The 23,366-nt window shown below is 39.5% G+C and overlaps 1 protein-coding gene across 18 annotated transcripts in view; it reads right to left on the bottom strand.

Moving 5' to 3' along the window:
- Positions 1-18,414, bottom strand: part of COBLL1 (cordon-bleu WH2 repeat protein like 1) — a 79,139-nt gene extending 60,725 nt beyond the window's left edge. Inside the window, exon 1 of one of the 18 annotated variants that reach the window (XM_086896826.1) lies at positions 18,010-18,414. Coding sequence is in view for 12 of the 18 variants with exons in the window: in XM_086896813.1 (XP_086752939.1) it covers positions 16,907-17,229 (323 nt within the window). In the remaining 6 variants the exon portion in view is untranslated. Of the gene's footprint in view, positions 1-12,012; positions 12,081-16,617; positions 17,451-17,536; positions 17,886-18,009 lie in introns of those variants that run through there. The other 17 variants (XM_086896818.1, XM_086896817.1, XM_086896821.1 and 14 more) reach the window with 17 other exon arrangements.
- Between the last annotated feature and the right edge of the window lie 4,952 nt (positions 18,415-23,366).

Here is a 23,366-nt window from a genome sequence, read left to right as displayed (position 1 = left end):
GTTGACTCTTATCATCATAATCCTCCCAGCAGGAGTCCAAAACCTGTGATGCAGAAGCCCTATCACACTTTTATAATCTTGTCCTTGTCCCAGTTTCTCCTCAGAAGTCATGAAGACTTCTTTAACAATTTCAGGAGGACAGAGGAGTGAAGGTGGATGGAAAATTGATGTAATCATGTTACTGCCACAACCATAATACGTAAGTGGTTCTGTGTTGAAAGTTCTGGGACAGCCACAAATTAAGTTTGTTGGACAAAGCTGGTCTAGTATTGGCTCAGACATACTGACAGGGAGCAGAGAAACAGGACACATCTTTATCACTTCATTTAGGTAAAGAGCCTCAAACAAGATGTGACTTGCTGCTAAGAGATACCAGAATTCACCTGTCAAATTAGGAGTTACAGTAGGTAAAGACAGAGGAAACTGAGCGACTCTGGATGCCTCTTCAAAAGGTTCACCAGCCTCTCACCACATTCTCAATCTAAGGATCAGACACTGGCTACACAACCTCACTGGGTCCCACTGCTAAACCTGGTGCAAGTCACAAGACCACACCTTCTAAATACTCACCAGCAGCCCAGCTGAATCTCTGTGATAAACAAAAAAACCCCTAACCTGGCTAAAAATGGATGTTCACCAAACACTTTCTGTCCATTAAGGTCACAAGGTTTCACAAGCTCACCATCATCTATATTCTCATAATTGCATTTTCTGCATACTTGCTGATGTGAAACTGGGTTGAATGGGGAATACCTCTGCCACAGTAACATTGCAGACTGTGTGACACATTTTCTCAAACTGAAAATATGACCCAACAGCCTTCAAAGAATATTCTATACCATTAGCCTTCTGGTATCAAAGGTGGCTAATAAGGATATCAGGTGACTGTCAAAAGCAATGAATAGTAACAATGGCAAAAAACTTCTGAGAAAATTGCAAGAAAAATTTTAGAGCTAGGACACCAAGCTATCATTTCTCTCTATCTTTTTAAAATTACATGACTGCATAACTTTATCATGATGTTAAGTGATGAAGCTAAGTGACTCGGTGAAGGAAACAACAGAAGCATAGAATAATTTAGGTTGGAGAAGACCCTTAAGATTATGAAGTCCACCCATAAACTTAACACTTCCAGGTTCTTATCTTCTCCACTGGAGGGATGAAACTGCCTTTTCAGGTTGTCCACTCCTGTTCATATTATTTAATTATTTTTTTTTAATAATAAAAAGATAAAAGGCAATCATCCCTTCCATTTCATACATACAAGCTTAGTTACCAAGGCAACTTGGTACCCCGTCTTCTTTTATCATCAACTTGCAGGCCTTGGTACCCCATCTTCTTTTATCATCTAGCTCTTTTTGAAAAATCTCAATATTTTATTGCCAAATTCAAATCTGAAACTCCCACTTATAGAAGCTTAAGGGATGTAAATAATCTGCTTCCTTTCTTGGCATCCTGTGTCTCCAAACATGCCACTGTTATGTTCAAGACAGACTAAATTAGGAAGCCTGGACATTTAAAGTGACATTAAACAGACAACATTGTGGTCAGGCCTTTTAATTCTTTGATACAACAGCTTTATCTCTCACCAGTGTTGCTTATTTCCAACAAAATTATAATAACATAATACAATATAAATAAACTAACAAAGGAGAACTCTCACTGTTATTTCCCTGGATTTGCTGTATATCATTAAGCTTAAAAGCACACTGAATGATCTCTTATACTTACTATGATTTCAGTATTACACTAGGTGCAGCAGAAGTCCTTACATCCACTGAACAAATTAAAATAGATCTCAGGGTGTATCAGCTGGGACTATGAAATGTTATGGTGCAATGCAACTATTCTGCCTAAAAGTCAGTTAGTCAAAACAGCTCAGATCAATAAGAATTGATTCAGTTCAAATTAGAGTACCTTCCAGAAAATACTGACATTTTCTGATGACAAAGCCAACATTTAACAATAGGAACTGGTAATATCCCTGACTCTTGTAGTTTTCAGCCTTAAGTGAAGCATCAGAGGTTCTATGAAGAACTGTCTCCTAATCTTTTTCTTCATTTTTACTACTGAGTATCTTAGCATGTCAAAAAAGTTTGATCAGTGAAAGAATCCATCAGAATTTATCAGCTCCTTGTACTTAATTTCTTCATGATTTAATTCCCAGAATATCAGGTTTTTTCCTGTTAATTGTAAGGTCGAAGAGGACCCCATGGAAGCAATAAGCAGCAAGAACTAAATAAACAGAAGACCGGATCCTTAATGCAAATGTGTTTCCTGGAGGAAAGGAGTAAATCAGTGCAGATAATGTAGTACAGAAGCAGGAAAAAAGTTTTTAAAAAATCACATGTTCTGAAACAATCTGTTCAAAAGTTTTCCCCTGGAACATAAGCAGCTCTTCAAAACGAGTGCCCTGCTGAGGAATTTATGTGCTTGCCAAGGTTTAAGTTACTAATCAAAAGCAACAGCTATTTGTTTTGTGGATGAAAAGTCATCGCACTTGCTCAAAATTAAAATAAACCAAAGAAACAAATCACAATTATTTTAAGGTACAATACAAGTGCAGAGTGAGAGCTGCCTGTCTGAGTGTGTAACTGAGACAAGCACTCCAGAATACGTCCCACTTCATTACAAGTTTTAAGAAAAAGAATACTGGCAATACAATTAAAAGACCTTCAGAGTACTGAACCAGTTCAAATAATGCTTAATGCTTTTCAAATCCATCAGTTACAAGGTCACACCAGGGTAATTCCACAGCACGTCTCCTGATAACCATGCTTCTGGCCTGTTGAAGAACCACACATTTATATGAACAGCTAGAATTTAAAGTTTATCTTTAATTTAGATATGTGGATTTTCCAAAACCACTTTCCAACCCTAAAACATTATCCTTATTCAATAAACCACTGCTAGAGACAATAGGACACTAGGACATCTGATAACTGACAAATATATTTTCAAAAATTAGTTTCTGGCTCCAGAAAAGGTTGCCCTTAATGGAAGTTTTTTATTTCTGTATGTAATATCACATCTTCCCAAGTACACCAAATATAACTTGATCTGTACCACAGAAACTCCTTGTGTTTCAAAAAAGACTCCCTACCTGATTACTTCCTTTACAAGTAGTAAAGAAATTAAACATATTTAAGATTTTGAGACTTCTTCCTCCTCTGTGAGAAAGCAGAAAGAAGCAGACTGGAGAGGCCTTACTTCTTAAAAACACATCCATTACTTGTTATTGGAATACAGTCAAATCCTAGTTTTAAATAAAAAGTTATTTTATGAACATTTTTGATAAAAAAAATAGTGAAAAGTGGGTACCATAAGGAATCAAGAATTATGAAAAGGAGATACCTATTGGTATCTCAAGAGCCTAAATACAGCTGCCTACAAAGTTCCAGCAATATCCTTCCCTCATAGAACTTCAGTGAGATGTAAGATAAGTGATGGTAAATAATGGAATAGTCATTATGAGCACCAAACTTCATGAAAACTACACCTTTGAAAGATAAATTTGTGTTCAAAGCACAATGGAAATTAAAACAATAAAGTTTGTGCTGTGTGAATATTCTTTCAGGAGTGAATTTTATCTGCTTTTCCCCACAGTACTGCATACCTGACTCACCACTGCTGCCTTTTCCCGTCTGTTCCTCTCCTTCCATCAGCAGCATGGTGGTCAGGATTCTCACTGCAGGGAGGCTAACTCTCTGCTTGAGTACAAATGCTAAGAGGATGACAACACTCCACTAATCAGTGTAAACTGTTATGCTAAAATCACTCTACCAAAATAGTTCTGACTTTGAGGACTTATCAAAAAAAAAAAAAAAAATCTATAAAAACATGGATATTACAGGAATACAAATTCAACTTTTATCCAGGTACTTAATGTTGTTCCAGATTCAGCTACTTTTGCCTAAGAAAAACTTATTTATATTTCCTAAAAACCAATCTAGGCCATACTACAGTGCACTACAGATCTACCATGGAGGTTGGAGTAGATGATCTTCAAAGGTTTTCAAAGGTTGCTTCCAGGCCAAATAATTCTATTATTTCCCTGAAGAGAAAAATAAACTGGTGGAAATCAAAAGCAGAAAAGTATTTTGACATACCTTCTTTCTGAGGAAAGTATATGTGGATATAGTGCTTAGAAGCATAAAACCTATTAGTTTTAAAAACAAAGGCAACATCATTCTAGCTGTCATTAAGAAACAGTAGAACAGTACAAACAGGGCAAAGAAATCCTTGAAAGGAGAATATGAGAACAAACCAAAACTGGCTTAGGCTATCAAACAAAAATTTAAAGTGGCTACAAGTGAAAAAAACCAAAAAACCAGCAAGGACAGTGGCATGGAGTGAAAGCCACCTGGCCATTTCCAGATGCCACAACTAACTGGACACAACTTGAACCAACAGGGTTTAACAGGCACTGGGGAAATATTTCACATCCTCCTGAGTAAAACCACCCCTTCCATATATATAGCAAAGGGGTTTTCTACTTGTTCTGAGCAATCATAAAGAGATAAAAATAACCCCATTCTGTTTGTCCTATTGAATAGGGGATTAAAATAACTGGCAAGGCTTATTTAAGTCATGAGCTTGAGGTGGATTCACCAGGTCACAATTGGAAAAGGAGAACTGCCAGTCCTTGATAAGCACAGCAATTACCATTCTTTTATATACAGAACCACTCTAAGGGAGTACAGCTTCCTTAAACAGCAATAACAGCATATCCTTTGATTTATACAGCAGTCCTGCAGCAACACAACCAACATCCTGTTTTCATCTTAAAGTACAGCTGGGCACTTTGTCTACAGGCTTTATTTATCAGAATCCTCATAACTGAGTGCCTTGTCATTATAAGAAACAGCACCCTTCAACTTAGCAGCATTTTATCTTCCTGGTTCTTTCCTTAAGAAAATCCTTACACAGTACCTACCTGACCTACAGAGCACATACATGTTTACTGCAAACTTTGACACAATGTGACTTAAATTCATAAATGTTAACTAAATACAGTAACACATTTCTCCCACCCAGGAAGTCCTGTAAAAAAACCACCCAAGAAAATTCAGCCAAAAAGGGTTTTCTTACTTCATGGATTTCAATGGAAAGGACAAAAATATCTAAGCTGCCAGACCTCCTAAAGCCTGTAAAACACACAAATTCCTGATATCTGAAACCATCCCTTTAAGTTCTCCCAGGATTTAGAAGTTTTCCCTGAATGTAACAGCCTAAAAATGCCTAAAAGAATATATGCCTAAAACATTTGATCAGACTTAACATGGATTATTTAATAATTCTGTATCCTGTGTTACCACAACAGTTGGAATCCTGTCAGAAATGCAGTAGTTTTCACATTCTTACCCATGAAAGTAACCAGCCAAATAGCATTTTGAATGATTTACATGCTCATACTCCATGCAGTAACTCATGAACATGCCATTCACATGTTGTCACACTTCAGAAATAGAAAGACCAAGAATGCTTAACTCTTTGCCACTTCATTTTTTCGAAAGTTTTAGAAGAAATTGTTGCTTATTGAATACATTAAATCACTAAAAACTTATAAAATAAGAAAACTTTTGCTAGCTATAAGACATCCACATTTTTTACCCATTTATCTTCAAGCAAGTGTCAGCACAATCTCAGTAGAAACAAAAAGGTAATTACTAACACCAGTATAGAGCAAACTTCTTATTTAGAAGTTAATGGCCCTGATTCAAGAGCAATATAAAACCTTGGATTTGTCTGGCCAGAAAACAGCCTGTGGTAGGGGCAAAGAACAGGCAAAATTATTGCCAATGCTGTACAGCAGAAGACAAAGCGACAAGGATGCAGATCAGAACATCACCTTGACCAGAGTGTTTACTCCTGACCTTAGTTGTAGAGATAGGTCAGGGACAAGCTCTAGATGGAGATTTTAGGAAAATGAACTAAAATTTGTCATGATTTCCCCTCATTTAACTGCAGCAGATCAGTGCTTCAATTCTTGCCATAAAACTGAAGCCAACAAGTGGAAAACCACAACAGTCAATTTGGATAAAAAGTTAATGAGCAGCTATCTATACAGATCATAGAAGGTAGGACAAGACGTAAACAAGGGAGCACTAAAACTCAGCTGCAACTCTGTGAACTTTTTCAAAGTTCACCCTCACCTTGCTGAGTAAAATTAAGTGTCAGTAACCTAAAGCCCACTGACCTCCCTCAAGTACCACATTTTCTCTCTCCCAGTAAGTATGGGTTGGGTTTTGAATGCCTCCCAACAGAGGAAATCCATGGAAAGAACTCTGGCTTCCTATCAGAGAAGAGACTGAAATTGTGGCTAATGGCCATCCCACTGTTCTTCTGACACACATAAAAAGACAATGATCAGAATTTTAGAAATTTTTATTACATGAACAAAGTCACTAGCATAATGCTGTTAAGCTTAAAGCAGAAAGGCTCTATGGATACAGAAATTCAAAGCTGACACTTCAAAAACATCACAAACTACAATATCCTAAGGTGAACACAGATAAAGAAACAAAAGCCCTGTTTAACATTAAAAACAGAAAAAGGAACTACCCCAGACTTCCATCATTTGATTATCAGCAACTTATCACTGGCTTCTTCTGACTGAAGAAGAAGACATGAAGCTGCAACAAACTGAATCCATCAGCTCAACAGCAGCAGCAAACCTACTCAGCTGAGAACAAGACACACAAACTTCCTTCTGCCTAGAGAGTCCAGAAGGGAGGGAGAGAGGTATGCAACCTCTGTCACGTAATTCAATGACTATCAAAATCCAAACAAAGAAACAAAAAAAATGGGGGGAAGAGGAAAAACTAACCTCCACATCCAGTGTTGGATCTTTGAATGAATCAGCCTTTTCACAGACCAAGTAATTTCTTTCTTGCTGTCACTTAAATATTTAGGTGAAAATATTTGTTAATCAAAGTCTCTGGTAATCACAATGGCACGCAATAGTGGTACAGCTACGTCAGTCTGAGAACGTGACTCACATTTTCTGATGGATCTCATTTTATTATCAGAAGCCAAAAGTTTTTTAAGTTAAATGACTGTTTAGAATTCCAACAATGCTATGCCATGTTTAGCTATGCCTTTCTGTCTTTGATAAAGGATCACATGGTCTTTTACAGACACACGGGAGATCGTTCAACCATGTTGAGCATTTATTCACATGACACCACAAACTGACTAAAGGAAAGTCAGTGTATGACTGAGATGTGAAATATGATGTGACAGGATGTGGGAAAGGCCAGAAAGTGTAGATAGAGTTTTCCAGATCTCATTAGAATTTTAAAATTATTTTTAAATGAAAGTTAAAACATTATAAAGTACTTCTAAACTTGGAGCTTTTGTTTTCTGGTAACAGAAGGACTCTTTGAATACTTAACCATTTTTCCTTACTGAGAGTATGTTGTCGGCAAATTAACTGCACACTTCTCGATGAACTGGGTAGAATTTTGCAAGGGCGTTTCTACATTAAGTTGTTACAGTTCTTCCAAGTGGCCCTGACAAACATCTTCACAAAATAAACAATTCAGTGGACACGTCATTTCCTACTGTCCATCTCCACTATGAGCAGGAAGAGGCAGTGTCAGCCTGTCAGAGATACACAGATTTCATTCAGGAAATGTGAAGGAATATCCAGCTGTTCTTCTCTAGTGGAGACAGAATGCAGGACAGCTGCCTCTTATGCAGAGGGGCAGAGTGGTGACCAACACTACAGAGATCTTTCCAAAGACCACTCAGTCAGGGTACCAAGTCATTTCAAAGACTCCATCTACAGGAGTAGTATAGTATAGGATGAGATCTCAGCATTTATGTCATTATTTCCAAGCAGCCTCAACTTTAATGTAAGATTTTATTCTGGATTAAGTACTGGCAAGCAGTCTTCAAGAAAAAAATAAACTTCCTGTAAACCTGTTAGATGGCAGGCTTTACGTATTATAACTAGAAAATCAAGGAAAATTTTGGGGCAAGTAAAAGCAGGAAGGAAACCTAACAACAGGAGTCTATAAGCAGTACCTTGAAGAAGACCATCAGAAAAAAAACAAAACAAAAACAAGAACCAATTGATTTGTTTGAATATTTCTATCACAGTATCATGTCCTCATTTTTCTTTTCTAAAATAAATCCTTGTGTACTTTTAAGGTTTCATCCAACATTTACAATTCATTGCATTTCTCTCCTCCTTTATTAACTTAACATTTATGGATAAAGATGCATTACAGCAGTGTATTTTGGGAGGAAGACTGGAAAGTTTCTAAGAATGTTTGGGCAGTGGAAATATAAGAACAGTCAAAGAAAGATGCTTAGAAATCAGACAGAGATTCCAACAGTTCAGACAGTGATGTCAGATTCTTATTACTTTTCCAAAATAAGCCTCTTCAGATTCTCTCTTATACCCCCACTACTGAAAACCAGCTCTGAAGAAGTGCTTATAAAATGTTTTGGTTTTCCCTATCTTCTACATTTTCACCTTGCTTTTCTACAGAAGTGAACAAGCATTGCCTGGTGCATTGAGAATATCACAACAATACCTAGGAGGGGCAGGGGGGATTTTGTGCCCTGCACTGCAAAAGAACCATCAGAACAAATCTCAAAAATTATCTAGATTCCAAAATCCTCTGATCCCTGCACATATCACTTGGCAGAAAACCAGAGCCCTCTCCCTACTCCAAACAGCCATCAGGAAAGGAGAGAGAAGCATGAAGAAGCTGAAGGAGTAAAGACACATCTGACCCAGTTCCATCAGGTCATTTCTACAAATTCCTGCTAATCTATCATACAGATGTCAAATTACATATATGTATCTAATTCTGATAAAGGCCAGCATGTAATGTGTGAATGAAATTCACATAAAATTGACTGACACTGGCCCAAAAAAGTCATAGGTAAACTCTGACTTGCTTGAATAAAGAAAAAAACAAACACTCCTATTTCATGTCTGTAGCTATCACTGACTGCCTTAGGACCTTCAAGCTCTGCAATGACCAAGGCATCGCTCAACTATACATAAAGATCAGCAACTGCAAAAAACCCACTTTAAAATGCCATTTAAAAGGGCCTGGGAAACCCTTCTCCCCTTCAAAAGTATAGTTAAAAGTATTCTCAATGCCCATATAAATACCAGGGAATAAAATGTGTTGACCTAGGTAAAACAGAATATACAATTTTTAAACACAAAACCGTATTTATAAAAAGAAGGATTTATAGTTTCAGAGTGAAGTCAGGGAAGAGGAATTAGATACAGGCAGAATGGGATACAGGGAGGAAAAAAAGAAAAAAAAATTATACATATACATAGAAAAACCAAGCTGAAAGGCCAGGCTTTTTCTAAATCCAAAGATTTAAAAGAATGCACAAAGCCAGAACGCTAAAAGATCCACTCAGATTCCTGGGTTCTTACCCCTTCAGGCAAAAATGAGGTACATCTTTCTTTATTAGTAGTTGTAGACTTACAAACTTATTTAAGATTGAGCAAAAAGGAACTTACTCCAAGTAGTGAGTACTTTAAAAAGTGAATGAGGTAAATATAGGTCAGGGAGGGTGCCAAGGATGGAATTAGTGAGGCTGATTTGTAATGTGGGTGGAAGGAGAAGATCAAAATTGCAGGCAAGGGGAAGTAGGAGACCATGAATCAGAGACCAGCAGAGGATACAGAAAAGTTTATGCCTGGAGACTTCAGAGGGTAAATGGAAAAAGCAATAACTCCTCAATAACGAAGGCTGGGAACCTGGGAACAACTTTCAACATATAATGACATCTGATTTATGAGGAATTAAATATTATAATTTTAGATTTTTTTTAAAAAAAAAAATTAAGATTTTAAAAATCAAAGCTCAAATTACTGCTGTGGGTTTGAATTTCTGATTTTATACACATGCCTGAAAATTATCAGAAATTCCCTCTCTAGAAATTCCATTGACTACACTACTGTCATCAACTAACACACACCTTGTTTGTCTTACTAACTGAAGAAGTAAAAAACTCATCCATCAATGCAAATAATTTCTATACTCTCAAAGCCAGAATGGTTACATTTTGAAATCTGAACTTTATTTTTTAATGAGAAGGAGAGAATGTTGAAGTTCATAGCTACTAGTAAAGAAGTATTTCATCTTTGCCTCAAAGGGTTATATCCAACACAACAAGTTGTAAACATTTGTTTTTTTCAACTTCGTTACTAATAATATTTTGGCTTCTCTCTTTTTTAGTAGATCAGAGACAAAGCATTATTCCTCCCAAATAAAAAGAGCTTTCAGCATTGCTGTCACACGAACAGTTAAACAATAGCCAGCTCAGTAGGTTATCCTATACCTACATATTAGGCCCAGTTGTTTTGTCAGTCTAGTTTGACAGTACAGAAGGACAGGTAGGTTTTACAAAAGTCAAGAGCAATACAATGATACTTAAAAAAAAAATGGCAAACCAGTGAATGAGAAAATAAACACAAATCAAACTTGGCACACCATATTCTTCCCCAATGCCCTTCTTACTTTGAACATTCTTATTTAACTCATTTAATTCAGCAAAGATCCCAGCACATCGGACAGGGAGGGGAGGAAGGAGGGAACACGGAAGGACTAAAAACCCAAACAAAACAAACAGTCAAGCTGAATGAAACAAAAAAATGTGATTCATTTTGTGAAGGAAAAAAAAAAATAGAAGGAGCAGTTCCTCCAGACAACTTTGTCAATTGTAAATCTGTATTAAGGGCAGAGATGGAAATGTTTATCTTCCCACTGCACAAGGTTTAAAAGTTACCTGTCAAGCCACACATATGGAAAAGCTTCAGTCTTTGGAAGAAAACCAATCTGAAGTTCTGACATCAAAGTAAGGTGAAATACCAGAAGGGAAAACTAATTGTCAACAGAAAACCAAGGCCCATGAAAATAAAACATGCACTGTTAAATCAATACATCAATAACTCAGGAATATTAGATTGAAAATTGAATTGATTTTAAAGAAAAGGGCATTATATTTCTAATGTTGTTCTTTTGAGATAGGAAGATATTTTCCTTGTTGTAGGTTTTCTGTCTCTTTCTGTTGGAGGAAAATTCAAGCTCACAACATTTCTTGTTTAACACAGAGCAACACTTTGCATTATTTGGGAAAGAGAGGTTTATTTGTCCGTTATTAAGATTCCGAAGCAAGTAGCTCTATTTCCAGAAGAGAAATGAAAATCAAATAAACATGCAGAAAGTATTTTTAAAACACAACTAAGAAAGCTTCCAAGCTGTACTATTTCTTTAACAAGAACCTCTGTAGAGCTAAAGCTTGCAAGAAAACCAATGCTTTCTCATAGAAGAAAGCTTAAGCCCAGCTAAAAATATTCACATGCTCTATTTTCTTTAACTGAAAATAGTAATCCTGATAACCATAGACATGCAGCAGAGTTAACATTCATACAAGTTCCCACACGAGATATTTCACAGAGAGATTAGGGACTCGTCCTTTAACCACCTGTGGCACTCTGGTCATTTACAACAACCAAACAAATGCACATGCTTCTTCGAAACCAGATAACCTCCTAGCAAATAAAAACAAATCCAGGAACTCTGAATTCTGTAAGAATTTCCATGGCATTCCATCTCTGCATAAAAAAATCCCACTTCTTAAGCCATGAAAAAAATGCAATTATATCAGTCTATCACAAGAAGATTTTAAGTCAGAACACACCTACTGGAACTCCAGTAGGTAAGTATTTAAATTTACTTCATAAAGAGCTGCATTATTAATTGTGAGACCTTATCTTAGGAGAGAATTCAGGTGAAGCATCAAGTTTTTAATTGGTTGCTACAGCTCAGAACAGCAGGGTGGTTTTCCCCCTTGAGCCCTCCATTGTTGCAAGCTGCACAGTCAGAGTTTCCCCTTCATTGTGCCAATGCTGGGCACAGCCACAGAACTCTCTCTACAGGAATCTAGGAGCCAACATCTCAGCTTCTTGTCATCCTCTAATGCCCTGATGTCAGCTCTTTTAGAGCCGTACACAGTGATACTCACAGTGAAGAACACTTTCTCAAACTGCAGACAGCTATGAGAACTTAAGTCAGAGTAGCAGGACAGCTGCTGGGGAAGCAAGTGAGAGCCAGGTGAGAAGAAAAGAAAGTACACAATCAGATCTGGTTTAACTTGCAAGCAGCCATAAAAGAGAACACCTGGCATTCCTTGTATCAACTATGTTAACACAGCAACTCATTATACTGACTTGTTAATTTCTAGAATAAAAGAATAAATATTTATTTGAGCCTGCTAACCTTGTTACAGCTCCAATGGCTGGCTGGATAATCTGGCATCTGCTGTTCCCCAGCACACACAAAACTACAACAGTGGCAGCTCACAACAGCAGTCAGGCTTGAAAAACCAGCATGCTCAGAAATTTTTTTCAAAGCAACAGTCAAGACAGTCAGAAATGGTACTGCACTTTATGAAGGGAGACATATTCAGGTGTTGCCAGATTACAGGAGAAACAATTTGTTTGTGACTTTAAAATATTCCTACTCAATTGTTTTGTCTGTCAGATGACAGAAGTCCTGTAAAGACCTTCAATTTCCTCTGGAATCTAAGATTTTGGTCCCCTACAATGGACTCTTCTTCCACCCAACACAGATGGGCCTACTCAAAACAAATAGTGATCTTCAGGTTTATGTAAATACTGTGGTCCCATTTAAAGTATATTGAAAAAAAAATCCAGTAACTGCAGAAAGAAAAGAACCTACCCTGTGGTAACACCAAAGCCCACCTTCCAGTCTCAAGCATTTTTTTCCCCTCAAATGCTTTTGATATCTCACTATCTAGCTCTCACTTTTCTTTTTCACAGGATATCAACACACTTGGACAAAGCCTGGAAATAACTCTGATCTCTATTTGTGTATTACCCTCCTACACATTTTTTCACCCTAGTATCCACATTCCACCCCCTAATGTTTTCTTGATCTCATTCCCACAGCAACACACTCCAACAGGGAACATTACCAGTAACTCTTCCATAGGCACCCAGCTATGACTTCAGACTTGACAAAGTTTGAGTAAACAGCTTTTAAATACAACATTCAGTTAATGGCTGCAATGGCATTCCACTATTTGAGGTTGCTTTGCTTTAGGCAGATACATTAAAAATAACAACAAAATCACCTCAAGAAGTGTTATGTGTACATTTGGAACTCAGCTAGCAAACTGGCCCCTGGAATGATTACTATTCAAGTGGCTCCTGATGGGCATCCACCCACAAAGGAGCTAATTCCCTGCTTCAAACATCCAGCAAGCTCTACAGTCCCAAATTCTCAAAATTCTTTCCATTTTGTCATTGCTAATTTACTTGTTCTTCATCAGGGTCATGGGGTGAGAAGAACATGCTAAGTATTATCTTGAAGTCCTTGGTCTAAGAAACAGAAGCACATCTAAGATAGGACTACTTGTTAGACCCACAATGGCCTAACCTCTGATCCTAGACAGGGCTACCACTTAGCAGCATGAGTACAAAAGGTCTTGCATTTAATGACAGACACGTGTATACAATATACAGCGCAGTGGAAACAGTTAATTCATTGCAAGAGAAAAAAGTAGCTTCACCCTTACGTAAATTTCACCAAACTGAGCAAATTCAGACGCATACTGAAGTCCCCACCCCCACTCTGGGGCTGTGGCTGGGGCATAGAATGCTTGGTTTGCAGATATTGCCACATTTGCTGCCTTCCCACACTCCCCAACAGGAAGAACTTTCATTTACACTTGAACAAACCTGTGGCTATGTTGTGAGCTGACTCACAGGAACACTTGAAAGAGAAGGAAGAGAGTTCAAATCAGTATTCTGAGCCTGACACCAGACATTTGCCAACACTGTGCCACAGCTGATGTCTCCGTAATGTGACTGAAATGATTTGATAAAAACTCAGTTACATGGAAGAGAAAAGGTAAATTTCTTGGGTTTTCTGAAAACATCTCTCACTTCCTGAGGCAGCCCTGGAAATCATGTGAGAAAGACTTTTCTCCTGTTCTCCTTAAAATTTTCAAATACATCCACTACACCAAGCAACAGTGAATAGGAACCTGAAGACACACACAAGAAATGTTTCTGGCGCTAAGCTAATCGAAACTGTTTGGCCCTGCCCCTTTCCCCACACAACCAGCTCTATCTTCAGCCCCTGGAGAGCAGCTCCATCTCCTAAGCACCTTTTTGTTAGACACACAATGAAAATGATAAAAACAAAGGGGGTTCGCTTGAGTAAAGTAGGTCAGAAGCTGTTATTTTGTATGTAAGCATATAGCTTTAAATATGATTTACGGGAACAAATGAAAGAACACAAAATTCTCAGAAATATTACAATTAAATTAAAGGTGGATCTCAACATGAAAGCTAGTATTTCAAAGGATATCAATATTATATTTACCAAAACCCTCATTTGCTCCAATACTCTAATGGCATATTAAGCCATAATACAGTTTGTCATGGTAAAATCCTTTATCAGCTACTGACATCTACTTGTAAAGTAAAAAAGTATTTACTTCAGGTTATGGGATTGCTGTCCAGCAACAGCAGGAAAAATGTGTTCAGAAGTTAGGATGCCAAGTATAGGCATTTCTTTTTTTATTTATATGTACCAAATCACACATCTTCCTATCATGTCATAAAGTAAAATCAGCTCTGTGATGAACAGGAGCAGGCTTTGTCAATTGGCGTGGCAGGAGCTCTGTGCTGTGAGTGCTGCTCAGACTCAGGCTAAAATACACAAGCTATAAAACTGCCTAACTGTCCAGCCAAGTTTCTCCTGCCAGAAGAAGAAACTATGTGTCATGGCCAGCCACTTACTGGACACACCTCCTATTCACCATATTCCAATATTCCAGCCAGTTGCTGGGCACACTCTCTATTTACCGTATTATAAACCAAAAGGCCATTTTTTAAAAATTATTTTCTTATTTACTTTGAATGTACAGAGAGAATAACATGAGCATGTTTCTCAATTAATATTTGTAATATTTGTTAATATATTAATAATAATTTTGATTGTGGATTATATTATATAATTCTGTAATATAGTGTTATAATTATCTATTATGTTAATTATTAATAATTAATATGTTACTGTTTTGTTATTATATTCATATTAGTACTTATGTTTCTTACAAAGATTTTTATCCACAACCAGGTTTAATAAATAATTTTTCAATAGAAAAGCAGAATCCTGCACGCAGGGGAAAAAAAAAAAAAAAAAAAAAAAAAAGATGTCAGGATCCTTTCCCAAAACTTGTCCCCATAGATCTGATAACAAAATTCTGTGTTAAAGAGCCACCAGTGATCAAGTTATATAGGATTTCCAAGTTTTAACTAACATCAGTGCTTGAAAATTTACAAAACACTACCTTCTTAGCAGTTAGCGTAAACAAGCTTTCCCAGCTGGTAAGAGTTACCAGCAATTACTCCACAGAACTTCCAACAGTGATTTAAGAATAAATCGATTTAAGAAACAAGTTTTTAGCTGCAGATTAACAACAACCTGGCTAGACAAGTTAAAAAGAGATGTAATGCAGTATATTACATCATTTGGTAGTACACTTAAAGAAAAAACACTATTTCAACTGAAATTCTTCCCAGATTGCACAAATTTTCCTATCATCTCAGGGAGGGAATGGTAACTGCATACTATTCAAAAATGTATCTGTGGACTATTTTCAGTAAAACTGGGAGTTGTCTTCTTTTCTGGTGGACAGAAAAAATATTCACATTTTTTTCCTCAAATCCAGCATATCATGAGCAAATGAGACCATCTTACAGAAATAGTTAAGACTGTCAATAAAGAACTTTTGTAGCAAGGAAGGTATGGCAACTTGATTTTCTAAGTACCAAATTTTATGTGAACAACTGATAGCAGGGCTAATGCAATGGGCACTACTGTTAGCTACATGTTTCTCAAAACTGAGAAGTGGATGCTGGCAGATGCTTGAAGTCACATAAAGGGAACTTAGATGTCAAGCAGCAGCCAAAATTCACTGTACCAAATAGCTTTATGGCAGGCAACAGGCCTAGAGAAACTGTCAGAATAGCCAAAGGCTTAATTGCATCTTTTTGACTGTTTTTATGTTCCTGCTCACAAACAAAACTGAAGACTTTTAAGATATGCTGTTTTTGCCACTCCCTAACCTGGAAAAAAACACTATTATCCCCCACGCAGTCCTTCCAACACTGCTTAAGTACACAGAGTCTTGAAAATGCAGTAATTATACCTTCTACATTGATTAACAATATGGTTTCTCAATGGCTACATATAAATGCGGAATGGTGCAAGGCCTTAAGTGAATAAATACCCCTCCCTTTATGAGTCTTCCACACTCACTAGAGTCATGACTTCAAACCGATTTTTTACTGCTGCAAATACTACAGTAAATTCCCGTCATCTGCACCTGTTTATCCTGTAGCCACATGGTCAGCAATCCAAGTAATCCATTTTTGCAAATAGTATGGAAGCTTCACAAAAATGTTCATGTTAAAAAATACATCATGTGTTTTGTCTATTCTATTTACAGATAGCTTCAGCAGTCTTACCAGTATTTTGATTCGTTCTAGTTCCTAGTGAAGTCACTGAGTAAACTAATTTTCTTCAAACGTACCTGACTAGTTAAGGAAAATCCTCCTCCTCCTGATCTATAAATGGAGTAGTTTTACTTAGGATTTAAAAAATATATTCCTTAACGTTAGATTTTCTGCCATAAGCAAAATAAAAACACAGGGGCCCAATACGTAAAAAGAAACAAGCCAGCCCTTTTACTACTCCAAACAGATGCTGCTTGTTTATTTTCTTTTCCTCAGCATCGGCAATTCCCAGAGCACCGAGGAGGGCGCAGCCCTCCCAAACCGCCGCCACTCTCACCCGGAGCGCTGGAAGTTGACTCCGCTCACCTAAGGATGCTCCGACCGGCAAGTGCCGACCTGCAGGGATGTGCCGGAGGCGCCGATCCCGGCAGTGCCGTGCACCCGGCAGGTCCCGCGCCGGCAGCGCTGCAGTCCGGCAGAGGCACCGGGACGGCAACGCCGGCGGGCGGGCTGCGGCTCGTCCCTGCGGGAACTGCCCGCGGCTCGGGGCCGGCGCTGCAGCCGCTGCTCGCTCGGGCACGGCCAGGGAGGGCGGCGGCCGGACGGGCTGGTCCCGCAGCCCCTGCCAGGGGAAGCGGCCGAGGTGCGGCGGAGGCGCCGCTCCCGCAGCCGTTTAACGGCCGCTCCATCTGCCCGGGGCTTCCGCCTCCCCCCGCCGCAGGAGCCCGGGAAGGGGCGCAGGAGCCCGGGAAGGGGCGCAGGAGCACGCTCGCCCCCGCCGCTGGGGAGCCGCCTCTCGCCGCTGGCCGCCTGCCGAGCGCCGCACCTCACTGCCGGACGCGCACGGCACCGGCCTCCCCGACCCGAGCTGCCCCCTCGCTCTCGCCTCACCTCACCCAGCCCCGCGCACGGCCCGGCACGGCCCCGGCTCCCGCCGGCTGCCCCTCCGGAGCCGGGGGCAGGCGCGCTCCCGCCCGCGCCCCGAGCTGCGCTTACCCGGAGGGTGGCGGGGCTGCCGCCGGCCGAGCGCGGCCGTCCATGCCGGCGGCCGAGGGAGCGCAGGGCGGGCGCAAGCCGGGGACCCGCCCGCACAGCCGCGGCTCCCCGCCTCACCTGCTCGGGGCGGGCTGAGGAGGGCGGCCCCGCTCCGCAGCCCCCGGCGCCGCCTCGCCCCCGAGCCCGGGCATTCCCCGCTGTTTACGGCGCGGACGCTGGGAGCCTGCCCGCGGCGGCGGTCACGGGCTGCGCCAGGCTCCTGCCGCTCGCGGAACCACACCTTGGGCGTAGGGGAAAAAAAAACACTGAAGCAAGGGGAAAAAAAAAAAAAAAAGAAAAAAAAAAAAAGAAAAACCGAACTTCGCGGCGAGAAACTTGAAACGCGGAACCTTCCCCGCTCCGGCACGCACAGAGACACAGAGACTCCCTGTTCCCGTCCCAGCGCCTCCCTCCCTCCCGCCGCCCCCACACACCCGGTTGTCCCTCCAGCTGCGGCCGGACTGGGGACTCCGCTCGGCCCCGGCCGCGGGCTCTCAGCGGCCAGCAGGGGCAGGGCCGCTCCTCTCGGCTGGAATTTTCCTCTCCCCGAGCGAAGCGTCCCGGCGGCCGCCTCAGGCTCAGCCCATTCCCATTCCAGCCAGCAGGGTGCGAGGCGAAACCCCCACAGGTGGGGAGCGCCAGGCGCGGAGCTCGGGGCCGGGATGCGGTGGGGTCCGGCACCCTTCGGCAAACAGAGCCCTGTGCCCGCTGCCGAGCGCGCCCGGGACTCGGCTGAGCCCCGCCGTGTCACGGGTGACGAGCTCCCAAGACAGGAGTGTGTTCAGGCTGATCTGAAGTTTGCTCGCTGAGCATGACAGCACCTTTCCTATGCAGTAACTACTGAGCAGATCGCGCACTAACGCTCTGCATACCTGTGCCAGCACAGAGCGCCGTTCCTGCTGTGCTGTGGGACCAGATGATGTTGTCCAGTACATACAACTCTTTATACAGATTTTTCCCAGTGTTTAGGAAAAGTTGAAAAATAGCCAACATCAAAGCATTTATACCTTTCTTTTTTTCTAAGTAGTTCTTTTTCTGACTAGTTCTAAGATTATATATCTGGAAAAAAATTAATATAATTGACCATTCGATGTTAACATTCCTAATACTCGATGTTAATATTCTTCCTAGCTAGTGCAATACTGTATATAGCATTGTAGAGGTATTGTACTTCAGTAACATTTTGCTTCTCCCTATATATGCCCTTCTCATCTGCAGTGTGCTTCTTAATAAAGATTTTTTTCTGATTTTCTGCTTTTCCACTGGGGACTAACCCTGAAACCACCTGTTGTGACAGACCCTAGAGGCTGTTCACACCCTGAATAACATGCCATTATCAGGCACACCCCATCAATCTCTGTATGTTACTTAAACAAAAAAAATAATTACTGGTGAGTCAGATGTATTTTCCATGGTCCAGTTTTCAGAGGCAGTGTTCAATTAATTGAGAATCTCAGGAAGAATTTCATTGAGAACCTTATGTAAGTTTTGGACACACTTCTCTTTTGACAGTCTACTTTTTTTCTCACACTCCTCAAATTGTTCAGCCACTTCCTAGGTTAGGATGAAGGTTGATAAATTCTTTTGTATGTTGACTGTTCCTGAAATCAGGGCATGGTAACTTTCTGCATCCAGTTTGTAGCATTAGTTTAAGTACAGAAGAATTCTCCACTTCCAGACAGCTACTTCTTGTGCAAAACCACTGTGTGACAGCACCTCCTAAACTGTAATGAAACTCCCATGCTGCAAAAGTGTGAGATGTAATGATATTTCAACTGAAGACCCTGTAGCTGATTGTTAATTACTTAGAATAATTACACATATTGGTGTCGTGTTGTCATCCCTTGTAATAAACTTTGCTTCACCACCAGTAGGTAAGGAGCTGTTGTACCACTCCCTTTATAATCTCATTTGAAAGCCAATATATGTGATAGTCTAATTCTTTTGGCAAGTATTAATGCCACAAATATTCCAATCTATTGAATAGCTCACATGGGCTCATAATAGAAACTCAGCAATGCCAGGCAGAAAAGTGACATTTAGGAAATAGCCTAAAAAAAAATTATTAGTGGTGACAATTTCCAATAGAGACTGGTAGATTACCTAAAGAAGCAGTTCACTGAATAATGCCAATCTCACTTTAAGAGGCTATGCTTATTGTCTTACACTACCACCCATCTTACTCTTATCTCAGTTGTTAACTAAACACATCTGAAATTCTGATCACTAGAAACACTGTAGGCTCTAAATTGAGTGCCTGCAGGCCATGTTCTGCCGTGGCAGTTTTACAATAACTACAATAAGAATAGTTGGGTTTATGAGGTACTGGAGATACCATTTCTCCTCGGGGTCTCAGTTTTTAGAGACAGATTTTGGACTCCTATGGCACTTTGTTTCCATATCAATAGAAAATCAGTTCTGTGTTTGAGTTTCAAAAGACGTTGACAGAATCAAATGCTCTTTTTAAAATTCTTCTATTTTTATAAAGTTTCCAATTTTGTCCTGAGCTCAAGACATTGTTCATACAAATCAAACATAACTCTTTTACACAATAAACAGAAGGCTGCATCAGAGAATACCAAGTTAACACACTATTCATTGTCTCTTCTGCTGAATAGCCAAAGGAAAAAAACCCACAACAAAACATTTGAAGTTCTCCAGCTTTTCAAGCTGATCCATGAATCAGATATCATTGTAACAATTAATGAAGTGGTAGGTTATTAATTGCACCATTGCAATAATGTCATCTTTTTTCCGTGGTTTGAGGTAAAACAATCATTTATCTGGAGGCATTAATCCACGTGGCAAGCTGCCACACACTGCACTTGGTAAATGTACTTGGTGCTATTGTATATTTAGTATAAATATTTGCAGATTAATACCCAGTTCTGACTGCTATTAGCATAACCTTCAAATTATGCAGGTAGTGAGAACTGCAAGTGATATTTGAAGGACAAGTTCTACCTAATGTAGAAGTTCCAGGTGTATTACTAACTATGAGATTTTTATATGAGTTAAATTACTAAAAACAAAGCATTGGCTGTTCTAAAAAAAGCAGCAATATCTCATGGCATTCTTCATAACAGTCAGAAGTTGTCCTAGATGGCTTCAGTCCTTCTGGTTGCTCTCCTCCAGAGGTTGCCAGAAATGTGAATACAAATATTTTTGAATGAAAGGTGCTGTAGAAATGTAACGGACAATATAGTTTTCCAAGAGGTATGACCATTATTGCATAAGGTGGAAGCTCTTTGAAGTGTTAAATAGGCCACAGGAGCCCTACAATATTTTTCACTGTTGTAAAGGTCTGCTTACAAGGTCTTTTTAAATTTCTTAATATATAACAGGTTATAGTGACATTTTGTGATTTAAGGATGCAACCTGAATGCACTCTTAATGTGGTTTTGTACATTGAAAATCATACCGTGTCACTGTATAGTTGTTTTGAACATTATTGTGCCAGGTAAGTATCAGATTGTAGAATTAAAAGGTGTTTTCTTTGTTAAGTTACTTTTCTGAATGCATAATTAAATACATTTAAAACCCGAGCAGTTTATTCTATACATTTTATCATGTACAGGATACATGATAAAAATCAGGTTTTTACACCTATACTATAAAGATAAAGCAAGGAAATATTATATAATTCTTCATTTTGTTTAAATCAAAACCAAATCCACATGTAATTCTTCTTCTGCGGAGCAGTCAATCAGCTTACTTTGCATCCTGTTGAACAGCTGCTGTTTGTGTGTTTGCATTCCAGAAGGCGGGTTAGCTTTTGGGAGCCTGCACACACATGTACAAAGCTACAGAAAGCATTGCTGCAGGCACAGGGGCAGGTTTGGGAGCCCATTTAAACTGTGCACTTCACTGAAGAGCACTGCTGCCTGTACACAGCACTGCTGAGCATACACTCAGAGCAATCCTGTGCTCTCTTCTGAACTACAAGAAAGACATTCAGGTGCTGGGGCAAATCCAACTTTGGCCTGATAGACAAAGTAGAAATAAGTCTACAAAAAACTAGCCCATACACTTTCAGACATAGGACTAAGCAGTATTTTTGGGGATGCAATAAATAACAATTAATGAGGTATTCATGTGGATTAACACTGCAATTGAGTAATATTAGAAAGCTTCAGACGATGCTGAGTAGTGAGTGATATAGTGTGTAGAATCACATATGCTGTGAAGTATCCTTGCAAAGTTAATTATTTTTTAAACAGTTTTGTCTAATTCTTTCAAAACATGTTAGTCACAGTAGTTGCAATGTAAGATAGATGAGAATTAACTTAAATGTGAATCTTAGCTGAGGTGTAGAAGAAACTACAAGTTCACTAAATTGCTCTCATTCACTGAATTTCCACATTTTGAATGCACATAGTGTGCAAAATCCTCAACACTGAAGTCTGCAAAGTCTAAACAGTAAAAAATATTTCTGAAGAAAATCACTTCTAGAAAGAAATACATTCATAATATCTGTTCAATTGATAAGTAATTCATTAGTTTATCGCTTATTGTATCATATAACACTATAAGAAACCTTATCCCCTTTTCATATTAGAAAAATACACTTAGATACAAAGGAAATTGGGGATTTCTTCTACAGAGAGAAAATGTAGCAATAGCTAAGTTATAAGCATAAGAGTTATTTTAGGTTTTGAAATATATATTGCTATGGTCATACTATGGCATGAAAACAAGATGTATTAACCAGTGAGAAGCCTTATACTGCACAAATTTGTATCTCTTGCTACGGCTTGCTCAGAATTGAGCCTAGGTAACTTTACAGCCCTCATGCTTTCTGGACAGCCCCGGAGGTGCTACATACACATAGTGGAATCTAATGCCATAAAAATTAAGATGCTTTGGAAGCATGGAGAGGGAGTTAGACATTTCACTCAGATGATATGGACTGTGTACTTTGATTAGACAACTTAACAAATGGGAAGGAGAGTGGGAAGAGGCGCTCCTCCTCTGGAATGCTAACAAGAAAGTGAAGCTGCTCTGTGTGCAGTGTGCTTATTCAGGTGTGCTTTAGGGACCTACGGCTGGGACGGGCCCCACAATGGAGCTCCAGGGACACATCATGTCTGTTTTAAACATGAGATAGTACTGAGATCTTCAGCACAGACAAATCAAAGATAGTTTTCATCCCATATGTGCACACAGTGAATTCTAAGGACCTGGAGAAATGTATTTCTTTGGAATAAAGCTCATCCCACCTTCACATGCTGGCAGTTTCAAAAATACAACACTGTACCAAGTTATATTCAAGTCACATTGTTGGCACATATTCCGCTTCATAGATCCAGAAATGATTAGTGTTCTAAGCTTTTAGAAAGCTGGATTTCCACCCCCCCACCCCCCCAATAAACATTTGAATAAAAGTCATGAACATATACTTACACAAAGGTTTCAGTCAGAATACCTGGCAGAGTTCACCAACCTTTTCAAACACTCTGGACAGGAGCCCAAGGCTGTGTATTACAACTGAATGTGGCTTTAAGTCTAGTATAAGCTTCATCATGGGGAGATAAAACATTAGTTACAGAAATTCTTTGAGGTTTTAATCTGAAAATTATTGCTGCTCTGAGTTTGAGAGACTGCATAAATATTTTCAAGTAATTTCAAAGCCCAGCTTTGACTGCTTTTTTTCTGCAGTTTGCCATTGTCTCCTTGTAGAATTACCTCTTTAGTGAGCATCTATGCATAGTCAACACAGCTTGTGCAGACATGTCAAAGGCAATTTTAAATTAGCATATGCGTGAAGCTCAGCTCAGGCTAACAGCTCAGT

Source organism: Cyanistes caeruleus, chromosome 7, assembly GCF_971803275.1.
Source record: "Cyanistes caeruleus chromosome 7, bCyaCae1.hap1.1, whole genome shotgun sequence".
In the NCBI taxonomy this organism is placed as follows: domain Eukaryota; kingdom Metazoa; phylum Chordata; class Aves; order Passeriformes; family Paridae; genus Cyanistes; species Cyanistes caeruleus.
This window is presented reverse-complemented; position numbering and strand designations above follow the sequence as displayed.